The sequence below is a fragment of the Nelusetta ayraudi genome, unplaced genomic scaffold, assembly GCF_046127955.1.
Source record: "Nelusetta ayraudi isolate G7.1 ecotype Tasmania unplaced genomic scaffold, CSIRO-AGI_Nayr_v1 ptg000017l, whole genome shotgun sequence".
NCBI lineage: Eukaryota > Metazoa > Chordata > Actinopteri > Tetraodontiformes > Monacanthidae > Nelusetta > Nelusetta ayraudi.
Genome location: NW_027466067.1, coordinates 3694102 through 3717331, shown reverse-complemented (window position 1 = coordinate 3717331; position 23230 = coordinate 3694102). Strand labels below are relative to the sequence as shown.

The 23230-nt window shown below is 43.4% G+C and overlaps 3 protein-coding genes across 9 annotated transcripts in view; 2 read left to right on the top strand and 1 right to left on the bottom strand.

Annotated features, from left to right (window-relative positions):
* Positions 1-408: 408 nt before the first annotated feature.
* LOC142887297 (uncharacterized) lies at positions 409-4032 on the top strand. Its single transcript, XM_076024825.1, has 5 exons — positions 409-685; positions 1950-2126; positions 2583-2872; positions 2987-3114; positions 3687-4032. The coding sequence occupies exons 1-5, from the start codon at positions 442-444 to the stop codon at positions 3856-3858; spliced, it is 1011 nt and encodes a 336-aa protein (XP_075880940.1). The 5' UTR covers positions 409-441; the 3' UTR covers positions 3859-4032.
* On the bottom strand, positions 3686-17641 carry dennd6a (DENN/MADD domain containing 6A). Its single transcript, XM_076024824.1, has 20 exons — positions 17221-17641; positions 15897-15935; positions 15615-15657; positions 14488-14600; positions 14311-14391; positions 13960-14065; positions 13474-13553; positions 11796-11855; positions 11621-11676; positions 11383-11505; positions 10926-11021; positions 10572-10666; positions 10242-10307; positions 10045-10109; positions 9729-9818; positions 9358-9521; positions 8822-8924; positions 8643-8717; positions 7844-8246; positions 3686-5251 (listed from the first exon to the last, which is right to left on the bottom strand). The coding sequence occupies exons 1-19, from the start codon at positions 17455-17457 to the stop codon at positions 8115-8117; spliced, it is 1824 nt and encodes a 607-aa protein (XP_075880939.1). The 5' UTR covers positions 17458-17641; the 3' UTR covers positions 3686-5251; positions 7844-8114.
* Positions 17642-20097: 2456 nt separating this feature from the next.
* Positions 20098-23230, top strand: part of slmapa (sarcolemma associated protein a) — a 40429-nt gene continuing 37296 nt past the window's right edge. For 3 of the 7 annotated variants that reach the window (XM_076024819.1, XM_076024817.1, XM_076024816.1), the window contains exon 1: positions 20100-21997. In XM_076024819.1, coding sequence (XP_075880934.1) covers positions 21800-21997 — 198 coding nt within the window. In that variant the 5' untranslated portion in view covers positions 20100-21799. Of the gene's footprint in view, positions 21998-23230 lie in introns of all 7 variants that reach the window. The other 4 variants (XM_076024815.1, XM_076024814.1, XM_076024813.1 and 1 more) reach the window with 3 other exon arrangements.

Below are 23230 nucleotides of genomic sequence, written 5' to 3'. Positions count from 1 at the left end.
TGAGTAATATTCGTTTTTCTGTTGCACCGGGTGAATTTTAATGACATAATAACATTAACATACGAAAAGGGGGAGAAAGGAAATATGACATTTAGATTGTAATGTGTTGCGACATTTATGTGCTATTTTGTGGTTTGTCAATGTGACGAGTTTGACAAGTCTGAGACAAAATTATACACTAACAAACTCACAGAGGGCTGAATAATCTTTTGAAAAATAATGTTTGATGACTCAGAGTGGTTGGAAGGCAGAATGAAAAGATCTGACCAGAATTTAAAAAAAAAATTTTTTATTATTTTTATTTTATTATTATTATTTTTTAAGTACATTTGATTCCACATTGCAGCCGGAGGTCCGACGACTCAGCGGCTCCCTTTTGGCTGCTGCAGTGCTTGATCTCGGTAGAAGATCATTACCTCTGAAACGAAACTGACCCAACCGATGACGCAGTCAGAGTGTGAAGCTGGAACTGAAGGGCAGCCTGCTCCTCCCAGACAGACCCACAGACAGACAGAAAGAGGGACGCACACTTTCGCCGAGGCTCCTTGCAGCGTCAAGATGGAGATTAAGACTATGTTGATCTGCGTTCCATTCGTGATTGTTGCACTTTCAGCTATATGGCACATATCTCTAGCAAGCCCGGGACTCGGAGAGTCACAAACTGCAGCTCTGGAGACATCAACAGGTGGGCGGGCGCGCGCCACACACACACACAAACACACGCACACTAAAGCCTATGTTCCACTAAAATTAGCGGGATGACACCATGTTTTTGGTCGCGGGACGTCGCGGAAGCAATCGGCATTGAGTTCCGTGTCCTAGCAAGAGTCTGGCGGTGGCCAGTGTTCTTAGTTGTTGGTCACTTTTGGCTGTAGTGGAACGATGACGTCGTTGCCGCCAGACTTGGAGCGGCGCGCAGCTCCGCGGCCGCTTCCCGCCGTGCAGCGATTGTTTCGGCGACTGGTTCATTTTGTGCCCGAGCAGCGGGCGAAACAGCCAGAGGACAATGAACAATTATCCAGCGCTGATGGAACGTGATGGAAAACCTTTGCATCGGTGCTTGATATACGCCGCGACTGGCGCGATATTATGATTTAGCGCACGTTACGCTCAACGTCACCCCGTGCGGCAGGTAAAAAAAAAAAAAAAGGTGGTGTTGTCGCGGGTTTCCCGATTCCACCGCCACCAAATGCCGATTATTAAAAAAAAACAAAAAAAAAACACGTTTTTTGGGCAGTGGAATTGAGGCTTAAGATTGGGATAAAAGATATAATCTAAATAAACTTTGCTTTTAGAACAAAAATTTAAAAAAAATGCATGTGTTCTACATTCAGAGATTTAAGAGCAGCAGTCGACTACAGTATTCATTGCAAAGTTGACGTATGTGTTCAAGAGGCTGATTGTTCTCTCTTGGAGCAGCTGTGGACACTGCAGCTGCTGCCAGTTTGAGCCTCCTTAGTCACTTTATTATTTCTTTATTCCTCTTTACCGGGATTCAGTTGACTCCGTCAGTTGACTCCTGCTCCTGTACTCCCTTTGAACAAAATGAGGTCATGTTCAACTTGTTACTGCTAGCAACAACAGACACAAACAGAGAGGCCCTCATTTCTCCAAATGTGTCTGGCTGTTGATTTCAGACGTGCGTTTGCTTGACTCGCACACACTTAAAATTACGCACTGCTCACATGTCAGACTTGAAAGTTCAAAGTATGCATTTTTTTTGACAAATCACCCGATAGAGGCAAAAGTCACTTGTTATCAGGTAGCAGAGTTTTTCTTTTTCTTTTAGATTGTGTTTCTGTGCCACAAAGTACATATGAACACATCACCCACAAAACGCCACAATAGGACGAGAATTACAAAAGCAATCAAGGTGCAGGAATGTCAAGGCTCCAAACTCCTCATTTCAATTTCTCCCCTCTCCTCTTTTTAACCTTTTTTTTTTTTAGGATCCACTGGAAAAAATTTAGAAGAGAAGATGTTCACTTTGTCTGATAACAGTGGCGGCATCGTATTTTTTCCACCTTATTCAATGCCTTCCGCCATCCAACTATATCCCACCCAACCATATCCCACCCGATCCTACACCACCACCCCTCCGTGGACGACTGCACCCACTGTGACAGGTGAGCCCTTCACGAGTCATCCCAGAGAAAATGGCGCAAAGATTCTCAAATGAAAGAAATTTGCCGACACAAATGTAACCTTGCAGTTCAAGTATCCTTGACACTGAATGAAGTCAATGGCGCCCCCTGTCTGGTTACAGGATTATTTTATGCGCAACGTGTCCTTCCTGCAAGATGCACGTCACAATGTAAAGTTGTGTAACAGCTTCGGTTTTGTTTGGCCATCCAATTCTGCACGTTGGCTCAGCGTAGCAAAAACACTCATCGATTTATGAGACACGTTTCCACCAAAAACAACTAACTGTCTTAGTCGGTGTGATATTATTATATTGTTGAAAAATAATTCCTGCTCCCAATAACTCTTGAGCACCAATGAACCAAAACCTGCTGCCGAGTTTGTGTTTCCTTGCAACCAGATCTTTGTGAAACTAACATTGTGAACACTGACCCCTGCAGGTGTGTCCGTGTGCTTGCGATACCTCATGGACTCTCGGTCAGTACAGTCGTTCTTCAGGCTCGGATCTGACAGCAGTTACAGTCTGTATCTGGATCTCCAAGACACGGACACTTACGGCCTGAGGTTTAACAATCAGTACAATTCCCTGGTCTTGCAACCAAACAAAAATTTTGAGGGACCCACTTCCGAGCTGTGGACCAGCATCTGTCTCACAGTGGACAACAGGAAGAAAGTGGCCCAAGTGTTCAGTGGCTCCAAGATGAGCATCAGAAAGTTGATGCCTGCACAAGTAAGCCAGCATATTGGAAACACAAAACAACAAACAATCGAAATTGCAGCACTGAGACAATGTTTAATGATATACTGTGTGTGTGTGTGTGTGTGTGTGTGTGTGTGTGTGTAGATGGTCTGGTCAGGTGAGCCTGTGATTGAGTTTTCCAGCTTCAATGGTCAGCTGACAGATGTCCAGGTGTGGGATTACCCACTCCGCTACAAGGATGTGCTTCGCTACATATACAGAGACATTTATCGGTAGGTCTACTTGCCTTCTAACTTTGATCATGTTACACCAATTACAGTATTGTCTCCAAACTAAATAAAATCAACAATGAATTTGTATACGTTCACATTTACTGGCCAGTGATGAGGTAAGTCCCTGACAATGACTGAAGAAACAAGACAAAAGAAACTAGAAACTTTGTAGGGGATTCTCCCAATTTATGCGTCACAATTAAAGAGGAGTATTGAGCTTTTTGACTGGTAGCTGAACAACAGAAATAGACATGCACTTCTATTCTATGGTGTACTGTGATGTGTTGAAGACTGAAATGCTGCCGGGTTTTAAACAAAAACTAGAAAAGCCTCCAGTCTGGAGGTTTAGATAGTTGTTAGTCTCTATCAGTGTTGGTTCTGGAACAGCCCACACCCTCACCCCAGGACAGCTGGTGTACTTTATAAAATTATTCACTTAAACCACATCTAAATGTAGCTTTTGTTTGTTTGTTGACGTCCCTCCACCTAGTTTTGGAGGTCTACTTCACCATTAGCTGCACTCACCTGAGAAAACTGTCACCAACCATTGGTGTCTTATGAAACCTTTCCAGGCCGCAGAGGGGCTCTGTCATCACCTGGTCGTCCATCAACTATTCTCTGAGAGGAAACGCGCTTTTGGAGGATTCTTTTGAGAAGCAGCGCAGTGAGGTGGGGAGAAAGAGGACGCACAAGAAGTTTCTTGGTGAGGGGAAACGTCAAGATGGGAAGAAACAGCAGTTATGATCAAGTAAAGAGGGGTCGACGCATCAGAAGACCGTTCCTATGCTCTTCAACTGATTATTAAAGCACTATCTTCAGTTTGTCATCAAAAGTTAATCATTAATTCACCTTTGTATTTCATTCAGAATTTGATTGTACATGACTCAACAGATAACAAACATAATCTTCTCTTTTTTTACTTGTGTGATCCTAAATGACTCTCACCCTTTGTGGGAGGTTTTTCCATGTTTCCAGAAGTTCTGTTGAAAACAAAGTTTCCATTGACAGAAAACCAGCACGATTGTTATGGTCTCATCATGGTTTCAAATTATGGCTTAAAGGAATTTGTTTTCCTCAAAGTAAATCTGAATGACCTGACAATGCCAGCTCCGCCCTCCCCAATTTGTTAAACACAAAAAGACATCAGCACATTTATTGATTAAAATAAGACCCACATTTACTTCCTAGAAATGGTTGACATATTGTTTACGATTAACCAGGAAAGCAGAATTTTGAGGTCATCGGAGTGGTCACATGGATTTATTGGTACAGAGAGTGAGGAAAAATGTGCAACTAAACTGATTTAGTGGCGCTATTAACATTTTGAACAAGCGGTTGTAAAGTTTTCTGCTCACATATTGAAATGCAATGTAACTTTCCCTGATTACTGTTCAGTGCCCCAACATAAACACGTCCTTTATTCTAATGTCGTTATTTAGTAATTAAACTGTTGCTTACCAATATGAATTAAATTGCATACACCAAATAAAAATATAAATGTGTCTTTGCTTTGATTACAATCTAATTAGCTTTAAATCTTTGCTATGTTGTAAACATGGTCTCAGGCTGACGCTGATGTTGAAAAGACAATTAAAAAAAACAACAACACAGGCTTTTTTCTGGTCAAACTTGTTTTAAAATTAAAGAAGAAAAAGAAAACCAGCATTCATTGGGTTTTATCAGCATTGTCAGTGGTATAAATGAACATATTACAGAGCAACTCTGCTGTTTATATCTCTGTATTTAGTAAGACATCTGCAGCAATAGCAAAATAATTAATTTACATCGTCATGTCAGGGCAACCATTTGACTTTACATGAATATATACACAATTTTCCATTGAGTGGAATACGAGAACAGCCCTGCGTAAAAAAAAAAAAAAAAAGTAGTTAAAATAGGCTTGTTTGTATAATACAAATATAAAAGTTAGACCGTCGTCCAAAAACTAGGCGTTTCAGAACCAGTACACGAAGCAGCATATTGCTGTTGTTAATTCAGTAAATTTCTTTCTGAGAATGAAGGTAAACGTAAACTTATTTACATGACTTAAAGAAAAGAAGGGAACAAAAATACACAAATCTTTTTCTTTTTTTTTTCCACCATGTGATGTTGAAGATTTCAAACATTCGGTGTTGTGCTGAAAACAAGGAAAAGATGCCGGTCAGTATTTATAGTCATTCGTGTAAGTCATTCATGTAAGACTGCTGTACGAACTATCAAAATGTTATTGCGGTCATTATTGTGATTTAGTGATTTTCTACCCCCAGTGACTTCATATCCAGCGTGATTCAGAGTCATATCAATGTCAAGGGACCAGTTTGCCATTCAAGCATATACTGGCAAAATATCAAAAAGGTCTTCTTTTCTTTTTAAAAAAAAAAAAAAAAACACTGCCAGTGCAGCTCCAAGTCCACCAAGAAACAGACATGACCAAAAACTGCTGACACAGAACATGGAGGTCATCCATCCAACTGATTAAAAAGCTGGAGAGCTTCGACATGCAGGCCTTTTATTTTGTGTGACTCTTGACTTTGAGCGGATATTTTTGTTTTTTGAAATTTTGAGTTCAGAATGTGAGCTGCCTCTGTGCGAGATTCTCGGGGTAGTGAGGACACCGGTTGCGGCGGCCTGGTGAAGGCAGCGTGGCTCAACCTGAGCAACCTCAGCAGATGGCCGACTTCGGTGCTTGGAGGAGGTGCTCGTCTTTTTCTCTCCCTTTACAACTCTAGTCTCACTCAGGGCAAAGAAGGCACCGACGTCGCCGAGAAGCCCACGTCTTCTGAAGTGTGCCGTCGCCAAACATCAGCTGAGGAGAAGTTTGCTCAGGCCGACCTGCTGAAGTTTGACGGGAGCCTGCGGCAACTCACAGGTGCATGCTGGGTTAAATGTGGCCGGCTGTTAGTGGTTATTGTTGCGATATTGTTGCAGTGAGTTCTGTGCAGTGGCCTCATGGAGGAACTGAGACGGCTACAGCTAGCCTCAGTCTAATATAATATGATATAATAAATTATATATGTATAAACATACATATACACATATATATATATACACATATATATATATATATATATATATATACACATATATATATATATATATATATATACACATATACATATATATATATATATATATACATATACATATATATATATATATATACATATACACATATATATATATATATATATATACACATATATATATATATATATATACACATATATATATATATATATATATACACATATATATATATATATATATATACACATATATATATATATATATATATATATATATACACATATATATATATATATATATATATATACACATATATATATATATATATATATATATACACATATATATATATATATATATATATATACACATATATATATATATATATATATATATATATATATATATATATATACATACTGTATATGTCTACATACATACATATATATACACACGTATAGATATATTAGCTAAGAATTGGAAACTCTTTCTTTCTGTAGCCATTTCTAATGCGCTTTATTTTGAAAGTGTTTCTTATTGCTGGTTCAATGGAGCCACCTGATGTAAAGTTTAATGTTCAGAGAACGAGCCGCTATCCGCGATACACCGGTCTGCCTGGCTCAAACACAAAATAAAGTTCCTCGTCATCAGCCGGCGGAAACAATTCAAAACAGAAAGAAAAAAAAAACCCACCACATCCTCTTCCAACTGCAGTCCACACAAGCGTTTACATTCGGATGTTTTCTTCCCCTTGTTAAAACGCAACTTAAAGAGTTCAGTGTCGCTGGATATGAGCTACAATTGAGCCGAGTGTACTGGAACCGTGTGCGTGTGTGCGTGCGTGCGTGTGTGTGTGTGTGTGTCGTTGGACTACGTTCTGGTGCACACAGTAACACGTACATATGTCGCTCAGCCGTCAAAATGAACGGGACGAATTTTGCCAAGCGGTTTTATGATCCACTCGTTTCCACGGACAGTTTGTGAAATGTGCTTCTTGTGCCACTGCTGGTCTGCTGAAACTTGGCGAGGCTCCTGAGGGAATTCCACTTTGAAACACACCGCCTTGTGCAGATGCTTAGTGTTTTTGCATTTTTGGATCCACCCAAAAAAAAAAAAAAAGTAAAATATAAAATAAAGTCACCTTTCATCGCCGTCTCTTCTAAACTTCTGGATTTCAGCCTTTTAAACGAAAAGCAAGAACAATCACGACAACCCACCGCATGACTTCTGAACATTTCAGAACATGCAAACACTCCTTCAGACTTGCGAAACAGAAAGCGCATCGAACATGAATACTGTGTGTGTGTGTGTGTGTGTGTGTGTGTGTGTGTGTGTGTGTGTGTGTGTGTGTGTGTGTGTGTGTGTGTGTGAGACAGTGGCACCCCCTATCCCTACCTCCACAGAAGCCACCTCTACTAAAGCACTGCTTGGCTCTGCTCATTCAGTCACTTTGCATAAAGACGTGAGTTTTGGGTGCACTGAGGGCGCGGCGGTCGCCAGCGGTCATCAAGTGCACTTCTTTTCACCGCGGTGCACCCGAGCGAATGCAAACTTGTGCTGGGCTGCAGCCGTTCGACCGTACGCATTTGAAAAAAAAAAAGAAACTTTAAAAAAAAAAAAAAAAAAGGGTAAAAACTCAAAGATTAAAAAGGTTAAAAAGGCCGAGAGTCGGACGTCGGCTGCGTTCATCCTCGCTGCTTACCGCACGGTGAGAGCGAGACTCGATTCTTTACGTCAGAATGTCATGAATCCTCAGAATCCCCCCCCGGACCCTCAGAAGGGTTTGTGTTGTGTGTGTCTGGCTGGTTGGCTGGCTGGCTGGGTGAAACCACACGATGGTGCCGAGGGACGTCCTCTGTGTCTCCCACCTTGAGATCCAGTCCTGGGGGGAGGAGACGCCTCCACTCATCAAACCCTAAAGCAAGCTGCATGCTGAGGGGTCCGGTCAGCGCCGAGGGGGCGGGGTGGTCTCATCAGGGTGTGTCGGGCTTGTGCAGGATACCCTGAAGGTCCTCGGGTAAGACCTGGACGACGGCCTCGATGTGGGCCCTCAGCTTGGCCACGGTCCCCTGACGCACAGGAAGTTGCTCCTTCTCCGCCTGGTTCTGCGGCAGGAAACGTTTGCTGTGTCACACAACCTCCATGCCGAAATACAGTAGCGGTTTTCAGACACCCTTGAAAAAATCATTTTTCTTTAAACTGCATCCCAATTATTGGCTTTAAATATTTGGCAGCTCATTTTTGGTTTGGCTGCATCAGATACGCACAAACCAAATGGAAATGATTTGGTTGTTTATGTATAAAAAGACAAACGCTGCTTGTAAACTACTTCCTCGCAATAATGGCTCATATCATTCACAATGCTGTACATTACCAGATTTAAAATCTCATCCCCCCAAAAAATCAGAACATTGTGTTTGGCCACGAGGTCCTGCATTCGCTGCAGCGGTCCAATGCTACGAAAAGAATCACGACTGTGCAGATTGTGAATTAGCACCAACCAGTTTATCTTTGAGCTTGAGAACCAGATCAACCATCTCCACCTCCGAGTGCTTCTGGACTCTCTGGAGCAGGTCCTGTGCAGACACGCACAAACACACACACGCACGTACAAATGAAGACTGAAGGATGAAGACTTGGGCAGAAAACTGCTAACGTAACAACACGGCTCCTGACTCACCTCCTCACACAGCGCCTCCAGGTGGAGAGCCTCCAGCTTCTGTGTCATCTCTCTCCTCCGGCTGCGGAACCAGCCGTCGAAGTTGGGAGACTTGAGGAAGTGCCTTGGGACGCAGTGGGAGGAACACAGAGCGTTAAAGACAAAAAACATTCATCACAACCACACAGAAATGAAATCAATACATTGAAAAGAATTTAAAAAAAAAGTGTACCAGTAAGATCACTAAAAACATATCTGCTCTCATGCAGGTTATAAATAAATTCCATTTGTTCCACATTTGGTAAAATTTGTCCATCCTATTTTGTCCATCCTAAAAATCTCTAGAGTAGGTGGGGTCTGAGCTAGTCATCTCCTGGTGATGGTCTGTTTTACTTGCCATCAGGAGCAACTGCATTCACTTTATCTCTCAGCTGGATTTCAAGAAGGTAACGTGACCTTAAATACAAGCCCTCAAAATTCAAAATTCCGCCTTCAAAAAGTTTGCCCGCCCCGGTTTAAAAGGATGACATAAAGACACAGAGGCAAAGGCTTTGCACCTGTAGAGGCCGATCCAGTCGCCCTTGAGTCTGGACGTGAGCTGAGGTCCGGCCTTCTCCAGCGTCTTCATGAAGTCCTGCTGGACGAAGGGTCGGAGCTGCGGAGGATTCTTCCAGGGACTGATGGACTTCTGCAGAGGCATCAGGCTGGCCACGTAGCGCTCCTGCGAGACACACACACACACACACACACACACACACACACACACACACACACACACACACACACACACACACACACACACACACACACACACACACACACACACACACACACACACGTTACAGCACTTTCTCAGGAACTTTGCGTTAAAATCCACTGCAACATTCTGAGCAATATGAAATAAATGATATGGGCAAAGGTAGTTCACCAGAGGAATGATGAAGCTCTGCGTCAGTTCCAGGAAGTAGCGCCGAAGAATTGCGTTTTGTGCTGGTGAAGGTCTCTTTTGTTGGACACCCTTGGGAAAAAAAAAACCCCGCAAAAAAAAGACAGTTAACAGAGCAAAGAGAACGTCTGCGGCTGCCAAAACTCAGGAGGTCACAAGGTGCGTTGGGTGAAGACAAGTCCCGATCTCCCTCGAAGGCACAGTGTTCCATCAGTGAAAGAGATCAAAAGTTAGGCTCCAAGCTGAAGCACATACTTCCATGCAGGCAGACAGACAGACAGAGACGGGGCTGCCTCACCTTCTGGAGCTGCTTGATGATTTCCTCATCTCTGCTGAGGTATGGCTTGTACGCAGTGTACACACCTGCACACACACACACACACGTGAACACTCATGAACAACACAGCTCCCCTTAAATCTCCTCCCCGGGGACGACAGAAAGACATCATCAGTTTGAGCTGCAAAGCAGCAGGTGCAGAAGCATCAAGTCTTCACCTGGTTTGGAGTCGAGAGTTTTCAAGTTCTTGAGCTTCTTGACTTTCATCTGCTTGGTCATCTCCCCTGAGGAATAAGATATTTTATGAAGAATTAGAACAGACAAAGTGATGAGTAGTGAATAACTTGAACCCTTTTGAACAAGTCAGACTTTAGAGATTTGTTAGAGATGTTTTAGATTGCATCTCTTTGCCTGATGGTGTGTTGTTACATTGCGGTTTGTCAAATGTACACTATCCAAGTTTACACATATGTAAATTCAAAAAAGAAAAAAAGTCATGATCTCTGTTTATCTTTATCTATCTCCATCTGTGTAGCAGCATCACGTACCTGCTTGCTTTAAGTCTCCGATGCGGATGATGTGCGGCCAGTGTTGCAGGGTTTTGGCAAAGAAGGGATTGGTCACGCCCAGAATGACCGACGGCCTGCGGGGAAAGAGGGACGGAGCTCAGCAGTGCCTCGGCAAAACTAACCAATGGGCCATCTTTAACTGCCGATGTCATGCGTCTTTATGCGGATCTACTCTGTTAACATGGCTGCGCCGGATTTTCACAATTTCCTTGCTTGCCGGGACACGCATTTGGCACAGAGCGACTGAGGAATTTTCTGCAGTAGCGAAGGAGTTAGGTCCGTGGGTAAATTAACGACGGAACAATAGCCCCAAGCGGAGTTAGTGTGACTCACGGCGCGTGCGTCCTGGTGGTGTACTCCTTGAACTCGCTGTCGTGGATGGTGAAGTACGGTCGGAAGTCGCTGCAGTAGCGCAGCGGAGATATGCAGCTGCGGAGAGACGGGGGATTGACAAGAAAGACGGTCATGTGGGGCTGGGCAAACTTTAACTGGTGCGGCCACATTAGGCTCTAAAATTTGACAGAGGGGGCCGGAGGAGGAGCAGCAGATGGATGGAGTATTTAGGAGGAAATTTAACCAAACCAAAAACACAAACAGCGCCTAGATTGGTGTTTGAGTTACAAATTGTTGCTCTGCATTTAGATTTAAGTACTTAAATCAATGTGACCTAATACTTACTTCCTATTAACATAACTACTTCCAGATTGGCGGGCCGGATTAAAAATCTTAACCGGCCACACATGGCCCCCGGGCCATAGTTTGCCCAAGCCTGTTGAGGAGTGCCGCTCACCTGACCAACGCCAAGACGGTGTCTGACGACTCGGCCGGCGACGGCGCCATCACCACCAGCGCCTCTCCTAGCAGCACCAACTCCCACAGCATCTGGATGTGGAAGAAGACGGGGTGGAAGCACCTGGACGGGGGAGGGCGAGAGAACGCGACGGACAGGTGAGACGGCGGAGAAGCTGAGTGGCGCTGCAGTACCGAAAAGCGAACAGCAGGTGGCGACACACCGGAGAGGCTCTCACCGGAAGAGGTCGACTTCGTGGATGGTCGGCAGTACGATGGACACCTGACTGTCGGTCTGGAACAGACAGACACGCACTTTAGTTCCAGAAAGTTGTTTGTTTTATTTATTTATTTATTTATTTATTTGCTTTTTTAAGTATATAACGGACGTGTGTGTCACTTCAGTGTGTTTACCTGCGCGGACTGGACCAGCTGTGAGGTTCCAGGTTTGTCGTAAGACGTCGGAATGCGAACCTGCACCACGAAGTATATATATAAAAAAAAAAACATTAAAAAAAATAAATAAAAAAAATACTCGAAATAACAAACTTTACATAATACTGGTTAGCTCCCATAGATGTTCTTCTATATTGTGTTATGTTAAGGAATTGTTTAATAGCATTTAGGAAGCCTTGTCAAATTTGAGTATTTGAAATACATTGCACCACCAGTCAAAAGTTTGGACACACCTTCTCATGCATTTTTTTTTTTTTTATCTTTACAACTTTCTAAACTGCATGTCCTACTGAAGAAATCAAATATATGAGCAAGATATTTGTAATTATGCAGCAAAGAAAAACATATAACTAAACATGCTTTTTATGAAAGGTGGCTATTTTGAAGGATTTCAACATAAAACATGTTTGAGTTATTTTACACTTTTATTGTTTCCTCCATAATTCCATGTGTTTGATGCTTTCAGTGAGAAAATGCAATGTCAATAGCCATGAGAACGAAAAAAAAGACATTAAATTCATAGGGTGTGTCCAAACCTTTGAATGGTTGTGTGTATAAAACAACAACACCACTTGCTGGGGTGGTGACTGAACTTGATGAACGAGGTCATGAACAATTTAGAACTTTCAGTATTAAACCAGTACTTTTTCATCATTGTGTGTAGAGTTCAACTCTAACTTAGGATAAAAGAAAGCATATAAATTAAAGCACATTCACATGCGCTGGGCTGGCGTCCCACACAGGTGTGAATATTGACACTAATGTCAGCACAGTGAGTCATTCGTTTTTCTTCGACCGCACGTGTGTTATACCTGCCGTGACACGTCAGAAGGACACGCCCCACGTCCGTCCTCTCGTTCCCTTTCTGTGTGTACTCACTCAGGCTAAGAACACACAGACGACTTCATGCAGCCCTTATCATTTCAGAAGCACAGGGCCCGAAGTCTCCGCTTGGTTCAAGTGTAAGAAGTGGTGTTTTATGTTGTGGTTACGGGTTAATGTGGGCTGCGGTCGTGGTTATAGGACAGACGTAACGCCGTCTGACACCTCTTGTCTTAAGGAGGCAGAGAAAGGCCACATGTGGCCCGTGAAGCTTTTTAATCCAGCCCGCCAAACTTGAAGAAATTGTATTAATAGTAAGTAAGCCATAAAATAGCTGTATTTCATCCTCTTTTTTTTTCAATGTTTGAAGAGTCATTTCAATAAATAGCTAAATACCGTGGGGCTTCAAAGACACTGATTTTGCTGTAACTTTGCTTTTGTTCATTTTCAATAGAAATTAAACCACGTGTTTTCTACATATCTCATGATATGTTTTTTCCTTCTATCAGGTGGGTCACCAAAACACTCCATCCATCTGCTCTGGCCCCACAATCACATTTTAGAACCCACTGTGGCCCACCAATTAAAAGGTTTGCCCTCCCCTGCTTTAGGTGATGAACCACAAATGAATGATGCATGCAAAAAAAGGGGTAGGAGTCATAAAACTGCTTAATGCGCACACAGTAAAAAGCAAAGGAGGGTTTCTGAAAGTCTGTTTGCAAAGAGCGACCCAGGACGCAGATTGTGTGAGTCTGTTAAAGTTGGCTAGTGAACGAGGGCTCAGCCAGAGGGGACGGAAATACGCAGTGTCTACCTTGATGACCACGCCCATAATGGGCAGCGTCAGGATTCTTCCAGGGTGGGGCGTCGGCCAGCGGTCGATGTCATTACAAGCTGTGGGGAAAACACACGGGCAGCAATCAGCCTTTGTTTAATAGATTAAAGAAGGTAAACAGACCTGTAATGGAAAGAGCTGTTGGCTTACTATGTACACACGTTTTAATACACTAAGCTGTGTTTATTCACCAATAAATTTCTCCTCCAGTCGACAAACAGGTGATTTTTTTTTTTTTCCATTCGCCCACAAATTGTTTTTCTTTAGTTTGTCCAGATTCCTGGTTTCCAACAATAAAAGGCAAAGTGAATCTCGTTTGCGCTGCTCAAAATTCACCAAACGCAGCCAACGCTACTAAAGTACAAAATACCCGAATTAAAAGGTTGGACCAACAAAGGGGGAAAAATTAGGAGGATAGTTAAGAGGTGGAGCGAAGACGTGTTACTGCAGCGCTCACGCACTGACCAGCTTCGAGACACGGCTCCTGCTTCTCAAAGTACTCTGGGGCCAAGATCTTCAGCAGCGAGTGAAAGAAGGTCACGTAGGGCAGCTTACTGATCAGGACCAGAGACTGAGGGGGAAGCACACACACAGAGCAATTCAGTTCAGGAGTTCCAATTTCCACATTCGATTGGCATGAAAACTTTTGTTTCCCAGGCTTGCTGTTACTGTCAGCATTTTCTAAAGCAAAAGTTTGTAAAATGTAAACCCAGGCCATGACTACGCTGGTTAACATGTAAAATCAACAGATGGAAATATGGCTTTTTGAGAGTCTTGGCTGGTTTAGCAGAAGCTGAAGTGTGACCGGTCACTGACCTTCTGGAAATATCCTCTCTTCAAGGACTTGTCCCGCACCTGACGGAAGTACACGTAACCGTAGTAATGACCCTGTTCCCTCTGAAACAAGCGCACAAACACACGCGTTAACCAGACTGCTGACATACACAGAACATTGTAAGCCATCGGCCCAAAGTCATGATTGTGTCTACAAACTTTCAGACAGGGCGGTGCGTCCCGGTCGGTGGTTTCCAGGAAGTAGCCCAGTGACGACTTCCTGTTGGAACCCTGACGGAAGCGGAAGCAAAACTGGGTGTCGCCGAGGCAACCTGGGAAAACAGCAAAGTAATGATGACGGGAAATCTTTTTTTTTTTTTTTTTCTTTAACCACATACATTTGACGTCAGTGAATTTTCAAGACTCGGTTAAAAAGGACAACACTAACTTTATTTGTTAGTATTTTCTCCTTGTTAAAATTAATTATTTATCTTTGATTTGTACATTCATCTCTTCAGCGTGAGTAGCTTCCGCCTAATTTACGGACAACCGGCAGAAAGGGAAACAGGAAGCGTCCCATGATTCGCTGAGAGGCCTTTGACCTTCTCCTGACCTCCACACATCCTCTAGCAGACAAGCTGGAGGAGTGTGTGGGAGAAGCAAGCTCAGCCATGAGACTCCACGACACCACGTCTACAGGCAGCATTCGCAGAAATCCAGCAACACGCAACTTTGTATTCCCATGTTGAGTGTGCACAGGCTCTACCTGATCATAGTCCCGGTTCTTTTGATACTTCCTAAAGTTTGCAAGAGATTTAAAAGACTATTCTGCCATCTGTTGTTTCGCATTAAAAGCTGAGAGCATTGAGCATCCCAGTAACAACCTGACTGAACATCCCTTCCTCCACCATATTTCAACAGGTTTCCCCCATATACCAAAAAATACAGAAGAGGATTAGGGCCACAAGAAGAGTAAAAAAAAAATTATATTAAGAAAGATTTTTTGCTTTCGAGTTTGCATTTTGAGAATAAAGTTGAAATTCTGTGAATAAAATTGAGATTTTGAGAATAAAGTCAAAAAGTGGACTCCACGAGGCTCTGCACACAAGCCTAGTAGAGCACTTCCATTTTTGGCAGTTTCCTGTTAACTTTGACTTTGTTGACAAAATTTCAAAATAAAACTCGAAATGGAAACTTAAATATTTTTTCTTCTTCTGGCCTTAATCCTCTTTGGTAAAAACATTATCTCTCAACCTGAAACATAAAACTTTAATTAAAAGAGCTCTTAATTCACAAGCGGCAGTCATGAATATTTGATCAAACGTGCAGAAGGAACAGGAGCTCACCTGAGTTGGAGTCGGGGAAGGAGAGGTAACAGATGCTGGTTTTCTGAAACGGACACAAAGAATTTTGTTTGTGCCAGTCAAACACGAACACAGCATCAAAACCCAGAAGACAAAGACTGACAGGAGAAAAACAATGGGAAAACCTGACAAAATAAAAGGTCACAGAGGCCAAAATATAATAATATAATCTGCGTTAAGCAACGCTGTTTTCCCTGAATTAACAAAAAGAACACAACAAGTCTGAGACATATACACTACATGAAATCACTCAGTGAGACTCACCTCTTTCTCTGACAGTTTGGAGTGGTGAGGATAAATAACCTGAAAGACAAAGAAACCCACAACCAGTGAAGTCACAGAGCACAACAGACTGTGAGAAACAAACTGGCAGCACATTCGTTGAGTTCCGGCTCCCTGCTGAGCTCCTTCTTGGATGCAGTGTGATTTGACTCAATGGTGACAGGAAAACAAAAGGAAACCCAAAGCTAATGATGATTGTCTCTATAAAACAGATACCACAAAATGGTTGAACAGAATTGAAAAATAAAATTCAAAAAAATGTCTAAGAGACCAAGTCATATGACCAAAAAGAAGAAGAAGAAGAAGAAATCCCACAAACGCATTACTCATAACTCAGTGTGGAGACGCAGTTAAAAAGTGGTTTGAGGTAACTGGGTCACAACTTTTTCTTCTAAATTGTTCACAGCAAAACAGAGAACACATTTAAAATCCAAAACACTGAACAGCAGTTGGGATGTGTCAAAAACCCATCACATGGATGCCAGTGGAAAATGAATCTCCAATAAAATTTTGAATAGAATGTTAATAATAACCTAAAATATCAAAAGCTAATAAGAGTAGAAGAGTGAGCGTCACTAAATCATATCCTACATAATAGTTGTTGGGGTGGAAAGATCTATTAATATGTTCATCTTAGTATCTTATTTCGAGAAGATCGGCAAAAATGAGGATTTAAGGAAGTCGTTTTGAATCATTCAGTCGACATTTTACAGATGGCCGACAGGAATATGCCGCTGGAAGTGGATGTTTAAACATCATCCAGCCTTCAAAAACAAAAAACTAAAACCTAACTCGGGGGGGGGGGGGGCGGCCAACCTCATTGCAAGAGGTTGGCCGCTATGCACAAGTGAAAGTGAAAAAAAGAGAAGGCCCTTGGGTCAGAAACTCAGTCAACTCGCTGAGCAAAAAAACGCATCTACGCGTGTAGTGTTTGCTTAAACGTGTTGTTATCTTTCTCTGCTGGGCTTGGACGCCAACTGGCCGCCGCATTGACTGCGTGCTCTCTGGAACACACCGACTGCACCAGCAAAACATCTACAGAGATCAAACTTGGCGACGATATCTTGCGGCGAACTTGTTAGCATATAGTGAAACTATTCTGCTTAGTTGTGGCAACTTTTTTTTTTAGGTAGTAGTATTATTATTATCAAAGAGGAGTTGAACTAAGACAAGGGTGGGAAGGTGTGTGTAGTCTGGACCAGGAGTTAGTCTGAACCCTCCCCGGAAAAAAAAAAAAGCCCACTCGGGCATTTTCATCAGCGGTATTGATGAGTGGATCGCGGCCAGGCTGATCCTCTTGTCTCACCTCCACCGCTTGTCCCAGTTCAAGGTCGAAGCCCACCACGCATATGCAGTGCAGCCAGGTAGAGAAGCGATCCCACGGCAGCAGGAGAGCCTCCTCCGGCTCGTCGTCGCCGTCGCCTCCGGGCCCGGGGGGCAGAGTTATCTCCTCGGCCGGGGAGATGCTACTGGCGTCCTGGTCGTCCAGGTCCTCTGGCTCTTCGACCTGCTCTCCCAGCTCCTCCGGGCCCTGCAGAGCCATGTCGACGGCCCGAAACGGAAACTTAGTGGCTCCGAAAGAATGTTATGAGTTGTGCGGGGAGTTAGTTGAAAGGCTATCCGGAGAGCTTTCCTCAGGTCACTACAACTGGAAGAAAGCAGCGGCACAGAAGTTAGCCACGGCTAGCATCGTACAGCGGCTGGCTGGCTCGTCCTACGTCACGTTGGCGAGTCTCACAACGTCATGAGGTCAAAGCTTTGCTGCGTTCAAGTCGAGTAAAAGGGCTCTGTAAAGCGCGGTGTCGACAGCATCACCGCTGAATCAAACCTAGGCAGCACAATGATAACCTGCTTTAGAAATACAATAAATCATTGCTTAATATGTTTTAATTAAGAATCATTTGGAGCGGTAAGCTCTATCCACAAAAGTTTTTTTTTTTTTTTTTTTTTAAACTCCACTACTGGATTTGCTAAAATAAATACTGATATATGGGTAGAAAGCCAGGATGCTTCACGAAATGTTGCACTTATACATTTATTTTATATATATATATATATATATATATATATATATATATATATATATATTTAAAAAAAAATAAAATAAAGAAACGTTATTACTGAGATCAGGAATTTGTTGTGAATTACCTGGTGTTTTCTTTATTCCATCAACACCGCCGTTCACTTTTGACATTGGCTTAGCTGAATCTGTGCGGTGAGTGTAATGCACATTGAGGAAATGACACTAAGCATATCAAGGGACAATGCAGTAAATCAGCTTTACCTAAATCTTTTAATACTGCCTTCACTCAGCAAACAGATGGGGGAAGTAAAAGAGGCAAATATTCCTTAATTAAGGGTCAATAGATAGAAGCCAAAACATGGCTGCCACCGAGTCTGACCCTCTTATGAGATGTTTGTTAAATTACAAATAAATAGTATAATATTTTAAGAAACATTTGGTTGTTGAACCAAATGGTTTGACATCTGAGTGGTGTGTGCAAACTTACAAGATAATTCTCATTCATGTAAATAAAGAAGTGAATGAATATTATACTAAAGAATAAAAAAAAAAAATACATGAAAGTTTAGGGTTTTTTTGCTGGTAATTTTGGTAACACATTGCCACTGTTACTGGACGCTGTGGCGTCATACTGTGCGAAGAGGCTGAACACAGTAAGGTTCGGTTTAATCTAGAATAATAGTCAGACAGTGACAGCTGGTCCCATGCTCACTCCGCAGTGGGCTGGGCTGAGCTTCCTTTACAAGGACCTGGATCATAACTGTAACCAAAAGCAAGACCTGTACCAGGAAAAAAAAATAAATCTGGTCGAGGTATTGATCCGCTGCAGAGCCGGAGATGTTAGGAACAAGAAGAGAGCTGGATGATGTCCTGTGATGCAGTGTTAACTCACGCCTCTGCGCACAGTCACACTGTCTTTGTCTTGTCCTTCACTTTGGTATATTTGGAACAGACTGATAATCAGTCTGATCCCAAAGTGTCCTGGCATCAACTCGCAGACCTCTTGCACCAGCTACAAGCTCCAGCAGGATTGCATGCACATACTGTACATGTAGTAGCTCGGCCTGGTGTTACAGTGACAACAAAGTTCACAAAAAACAGATGTTGGAGCAAAATAAGCAAAACAAGGACAAGAATTGGGAAATTACTAATTTTCTTGACGTAGCTCTGCCAGTCTGGAGGAGAAATGTGAGGCTTCAGGCTGTATCTGGAAAAACTTAGAACCAAATGTAATTCAATCTGCCTTGAGGGCAACGCTGACTTTGAAGTTCATTCATAGCAGTAACGCTGTGGGTAAACTAGTAGAGACCCTTCAAATTACATCCAAAATACCTTAGAAAATAAACAGTTTTTTAACAATGGTTTGACGAAATTAGGCAGAATCTACTGAATTTCAACGATGAGACTATCAAATGCATGGTACTGCTGGATTTATAATAAGAGCAGATGCATTTACAAACTTTGCAAAAAGGATTCTGAGATTTATGTTCAAATCAAAATGGTTTTCAAAGCAAACATGTGACACGACAGTTGGTGGGATATCTCCTGTGAAGAATAGCCGGCTCGAGACCAGCATGGGCCACAGTGATGCTCTGTTGCTGTTTGATGCTCCCTGGCTGAGCTGCTTTACTCTAAGCATCCGGAATTGATTTGGTGTCAGCTGTCCCTTCATTACAGCACAGCAGGGAGAGTTCTGGAGTCGCGAGGAGAATTCCATGCCCTTATGCTAACGGCTTATGCCCCATCATAACAACACGGGCCAAACTTTCAATTCTTGGTACTAAAGAAAACAAACACATTTGTTGAGATGTTTTTGTCATTTGACACAAAATGTTATCATTGACATTTATTTTATCTGTTTGGAGCAACAAAAAAAAAAAACTAGACAAAAAAACCCAGTAATAAATACTGTGATAGTGTTGTAATAACCTTTTTTTTTTTTTTTTTTTTCATTGATCTGGGGAAAAAACTCCACCATCTCTACCCACACACAAATATACTATTCACGACAACTGCTGATCATAATCATGTAGACGCCGTTCACCCAGTTCATTCGCGATATCTGACTCCCACAAGTTTCTCCCCTGAGACCTCTTATCGACGCTGTATATTTCAGTCCAGCGGAGGACATCGCAGCCAATTGGTTTAATGAGCTGTGCGGCGGCGAGGCGCAGCCGCGCAGGGTTGATGAGATCCGGTCCGTGAACGCACCCTACCCGTCTGCTGCTCTCTAGTTACAGTATGGCGGCGCGGAGCTGCGGAGGAGGACAACTTCTTCTAGATTCCTTCCACAAAACAGTTGGAAGGCGACGGCTGTGAGTCACAACCGTGCCGACGAACGTAACCCGGACTACAGCACGGGACGACTGAGCAACTTGAGACCCGCGCCGGGGTTGTTGTTTTTTTTCTTTTCTGGGATATAATCGGGATGGTGTGATGCGTTGAGGACCCGCAGTCAAGAAACTCCCTTGATTTTTCCGCGTCAGTTTCTGCCCCCGACTGACTGTCAGTTAGCCGGTTAGCTCCGCTGGCGTAGCTCACTACACCTCACCGCTAGCTGGCTAGCCCCATGCTAACGCTCTCTTGCATGGCTTTGTAGTGGCCAAAAGGTGCGCTAGCTTTCCCCTTTTATTTAATCCTGCGGACGTGGCTGGCATGTCGTCGCCAGTCAGTGAGCGAACTGTATGAGTGCGGTGGGTGGAAACGTTTGAGAGTCTCGACGATAAGTTTGTCAGCACTCGTTAGCCTAGCCTAGCCTAGCCTAGCCTGTTGGTACAACGCCAGGAAACGCTGGCACGGGCTGACTTAGCGCCGTGCCTGTCCACGATTGAGCGAGCCAATTAGCATCTTAGCTGCAGCTAATCTCTCCCTTGTTTATCCCCGCTGAATGTTTTGAAGCCTGCGCGACGACGTAGAGCGGGGTGACGGGACTGCTTGGCGAAGCTGAAATATTTAACTCAGGGGTGGTGTTTGCGTTCGGGTTTGCTCGGTGTCGTAGCGGTCTCACAAGGGCTCTCTTGAGGGAGTGGTAATGTGTTTGTTAGCTTAGCTTAGGTCCCCCCCTGCATTGGGCAACGGTGTCAGACAGGAGACGATAAGTTTTGTAATGACGTTTCAACTTCGGGTGATGTATCACTAAACGACAGCCGTGTGTAAACCGGCCGACGACGTGCTGTGCATCGGGTTGTGCGCTCGCTGCTAGCTCGTTGCACGACTTGGTGGAGAGCACGCATTAATTCGGTAAACTGTTTTCCAGCTGGCATTTCAAATTTATACTTTTCCAGACCAGGAAAACCATTCGGTCAGTCGCGATTGGGTGGGTGGCGATCGAGAATCGGGTTTATTGGTGGCGGCGGCTGACCGGCTTCCCCTCGCCTCATCCAGTACTGGAATAGTTTGATGGACGTGGAAGGCTGCTTGCCAGACTGTCAGTGCTATACTCAGCGACGTATGTCTTGACACATGGCAGCCCGGGTCTGTACATAGTGCATGCTGCTGTCAGATGTGAGTTTCGTTATGTAGCTTTTGGGCCCACTGTCATGGAAAAGGAATGTCTTGTCTTTTTTATACCTGTTGGTTTGGGTTTTTCTATTGGAACAATTTTCAAACGCACATGAGTCTTCTAGAGTCGAAGGGGGAAAGCGGTGCAGCCGGCGCTGTGCTCACTGGACAATGTTTGTCAGTTAGTGCCTAGAACCCCTGGAAGAAGTGACCGCTCTGCCTACACACAGGCCACACACACACGCATATTAAATTCTTTTCTTATTTTGTGGGAGTGGGTGCCACGACAAAATCTGCCACTCTGGATCAAGAAAACCTCTCCCTCGTGTCCGGTTGGAGTAACACTCTCAAGCCAAAATCAATGCCTTCGGCGCTGGCCGTGTTCGCCTGCCGACCCAACTCGCACCCATTCCAGGAGCGGCATGTCTACCTGGATGAGCCAGTCAAGATCGGCAGGTCGGTGGCTCGCTGCCGGCCTGCCCAGAACAACGCCACCTTCGACTGCAAAGTTCTCTCCAGGAATCACGCCCTGGTGTGGTTCGACCACAAGACCGGCAAGGTAAGGAAGAGCGAGGTGGGAGTGAATCTGAACGTGAGTTGTAATGACCAATGTGTGATATTTATTTTTTTTACAAAAATTTTGTCTTCAAACTGCAAGTTCAGAATCCCGCAGGAAGTAAGTCGGGACGATATCCCTCCGGTACTGTCTGTGCAAATGGTCACCGCATTATAGTTCTGAGTCATATTCAAATTACCAGCACTGCTCTCACACACAAGCACAGACTCATTTGACATGATCACACCCTGGAGCAAGTGTGAACTCTGCTCACGATCCTGTTGATTTAATAGTGTTTATGTAAAGGAAGTCCAAGAGAGGAACGTCAAGACTAGAACTTGGGAGGTTACCGCCATAATCCCAAAAGAACACAGGAAATGTTCCCATGGCTCAAGGGAGTGTTTGGAGAAAGACGCATAACGCAGATGCAGCTCATTATGTAAAAAAAAAAAAAAAATGCTGATGCTTTCATTGAATCAGATTTTGTTGAGGTATTATTATATTCCGTTCAAAAAACATTTGATCATCTGCAGGCAACCTTATTCCAATCCACAGTCATCCTGTTTACAAGTCATGAACTGTTTGTTCTCTCTCACTTCAGAAAAAACTTTTTAAATGTGTCTCACCAAGTACAAGATTTAGAACAAGATTTTAAAAAAGCCTTGTGTTTAGAACTGGGATTAATTCTTGCAAAATCTATGTTCAGAATCGAAATGCTTCTTCAGTTCTGAACTGGTCTTTAAGACGCCAGAACCGGCCCTAAATCTTTATGGACCACATTGTCGAATAGTCCGATGTGGCAAATCTGTGTAGAAGCATCTGTGGTTGTGCACTGGTGTCCCACAGGTTGACAGCGGAACAGGTTGAACAGGCTGAGATGGCTCGGGATTACCTAACTGTGTAGCATGCAGGGACTTTGAAATACTGTGTGTGTGGACACAGCACAAGCTATTTATAATAGCAGCAGCAGCAGCCGTGGCAGCGTCATCCTTTCCTCTCTACAGGGATGAAGCACACACACACATGGAATGACCAGTATGATGCGTGTTATTATACACATTGTTTAACAATATGGATTAAACAGAAGAGCTGTTTCGTCTTTGCCCAGATGGTCGCCTTGGCCGGAGGCGCTGCATTTTTCTATTTTCCTATCCTGCTGCTGCTGCCGCTGCAAACTAAGATTAGATTTTTTTTTTATTTTTTTGCACAAATTACTCAAGTCACAATCGCCGTGTC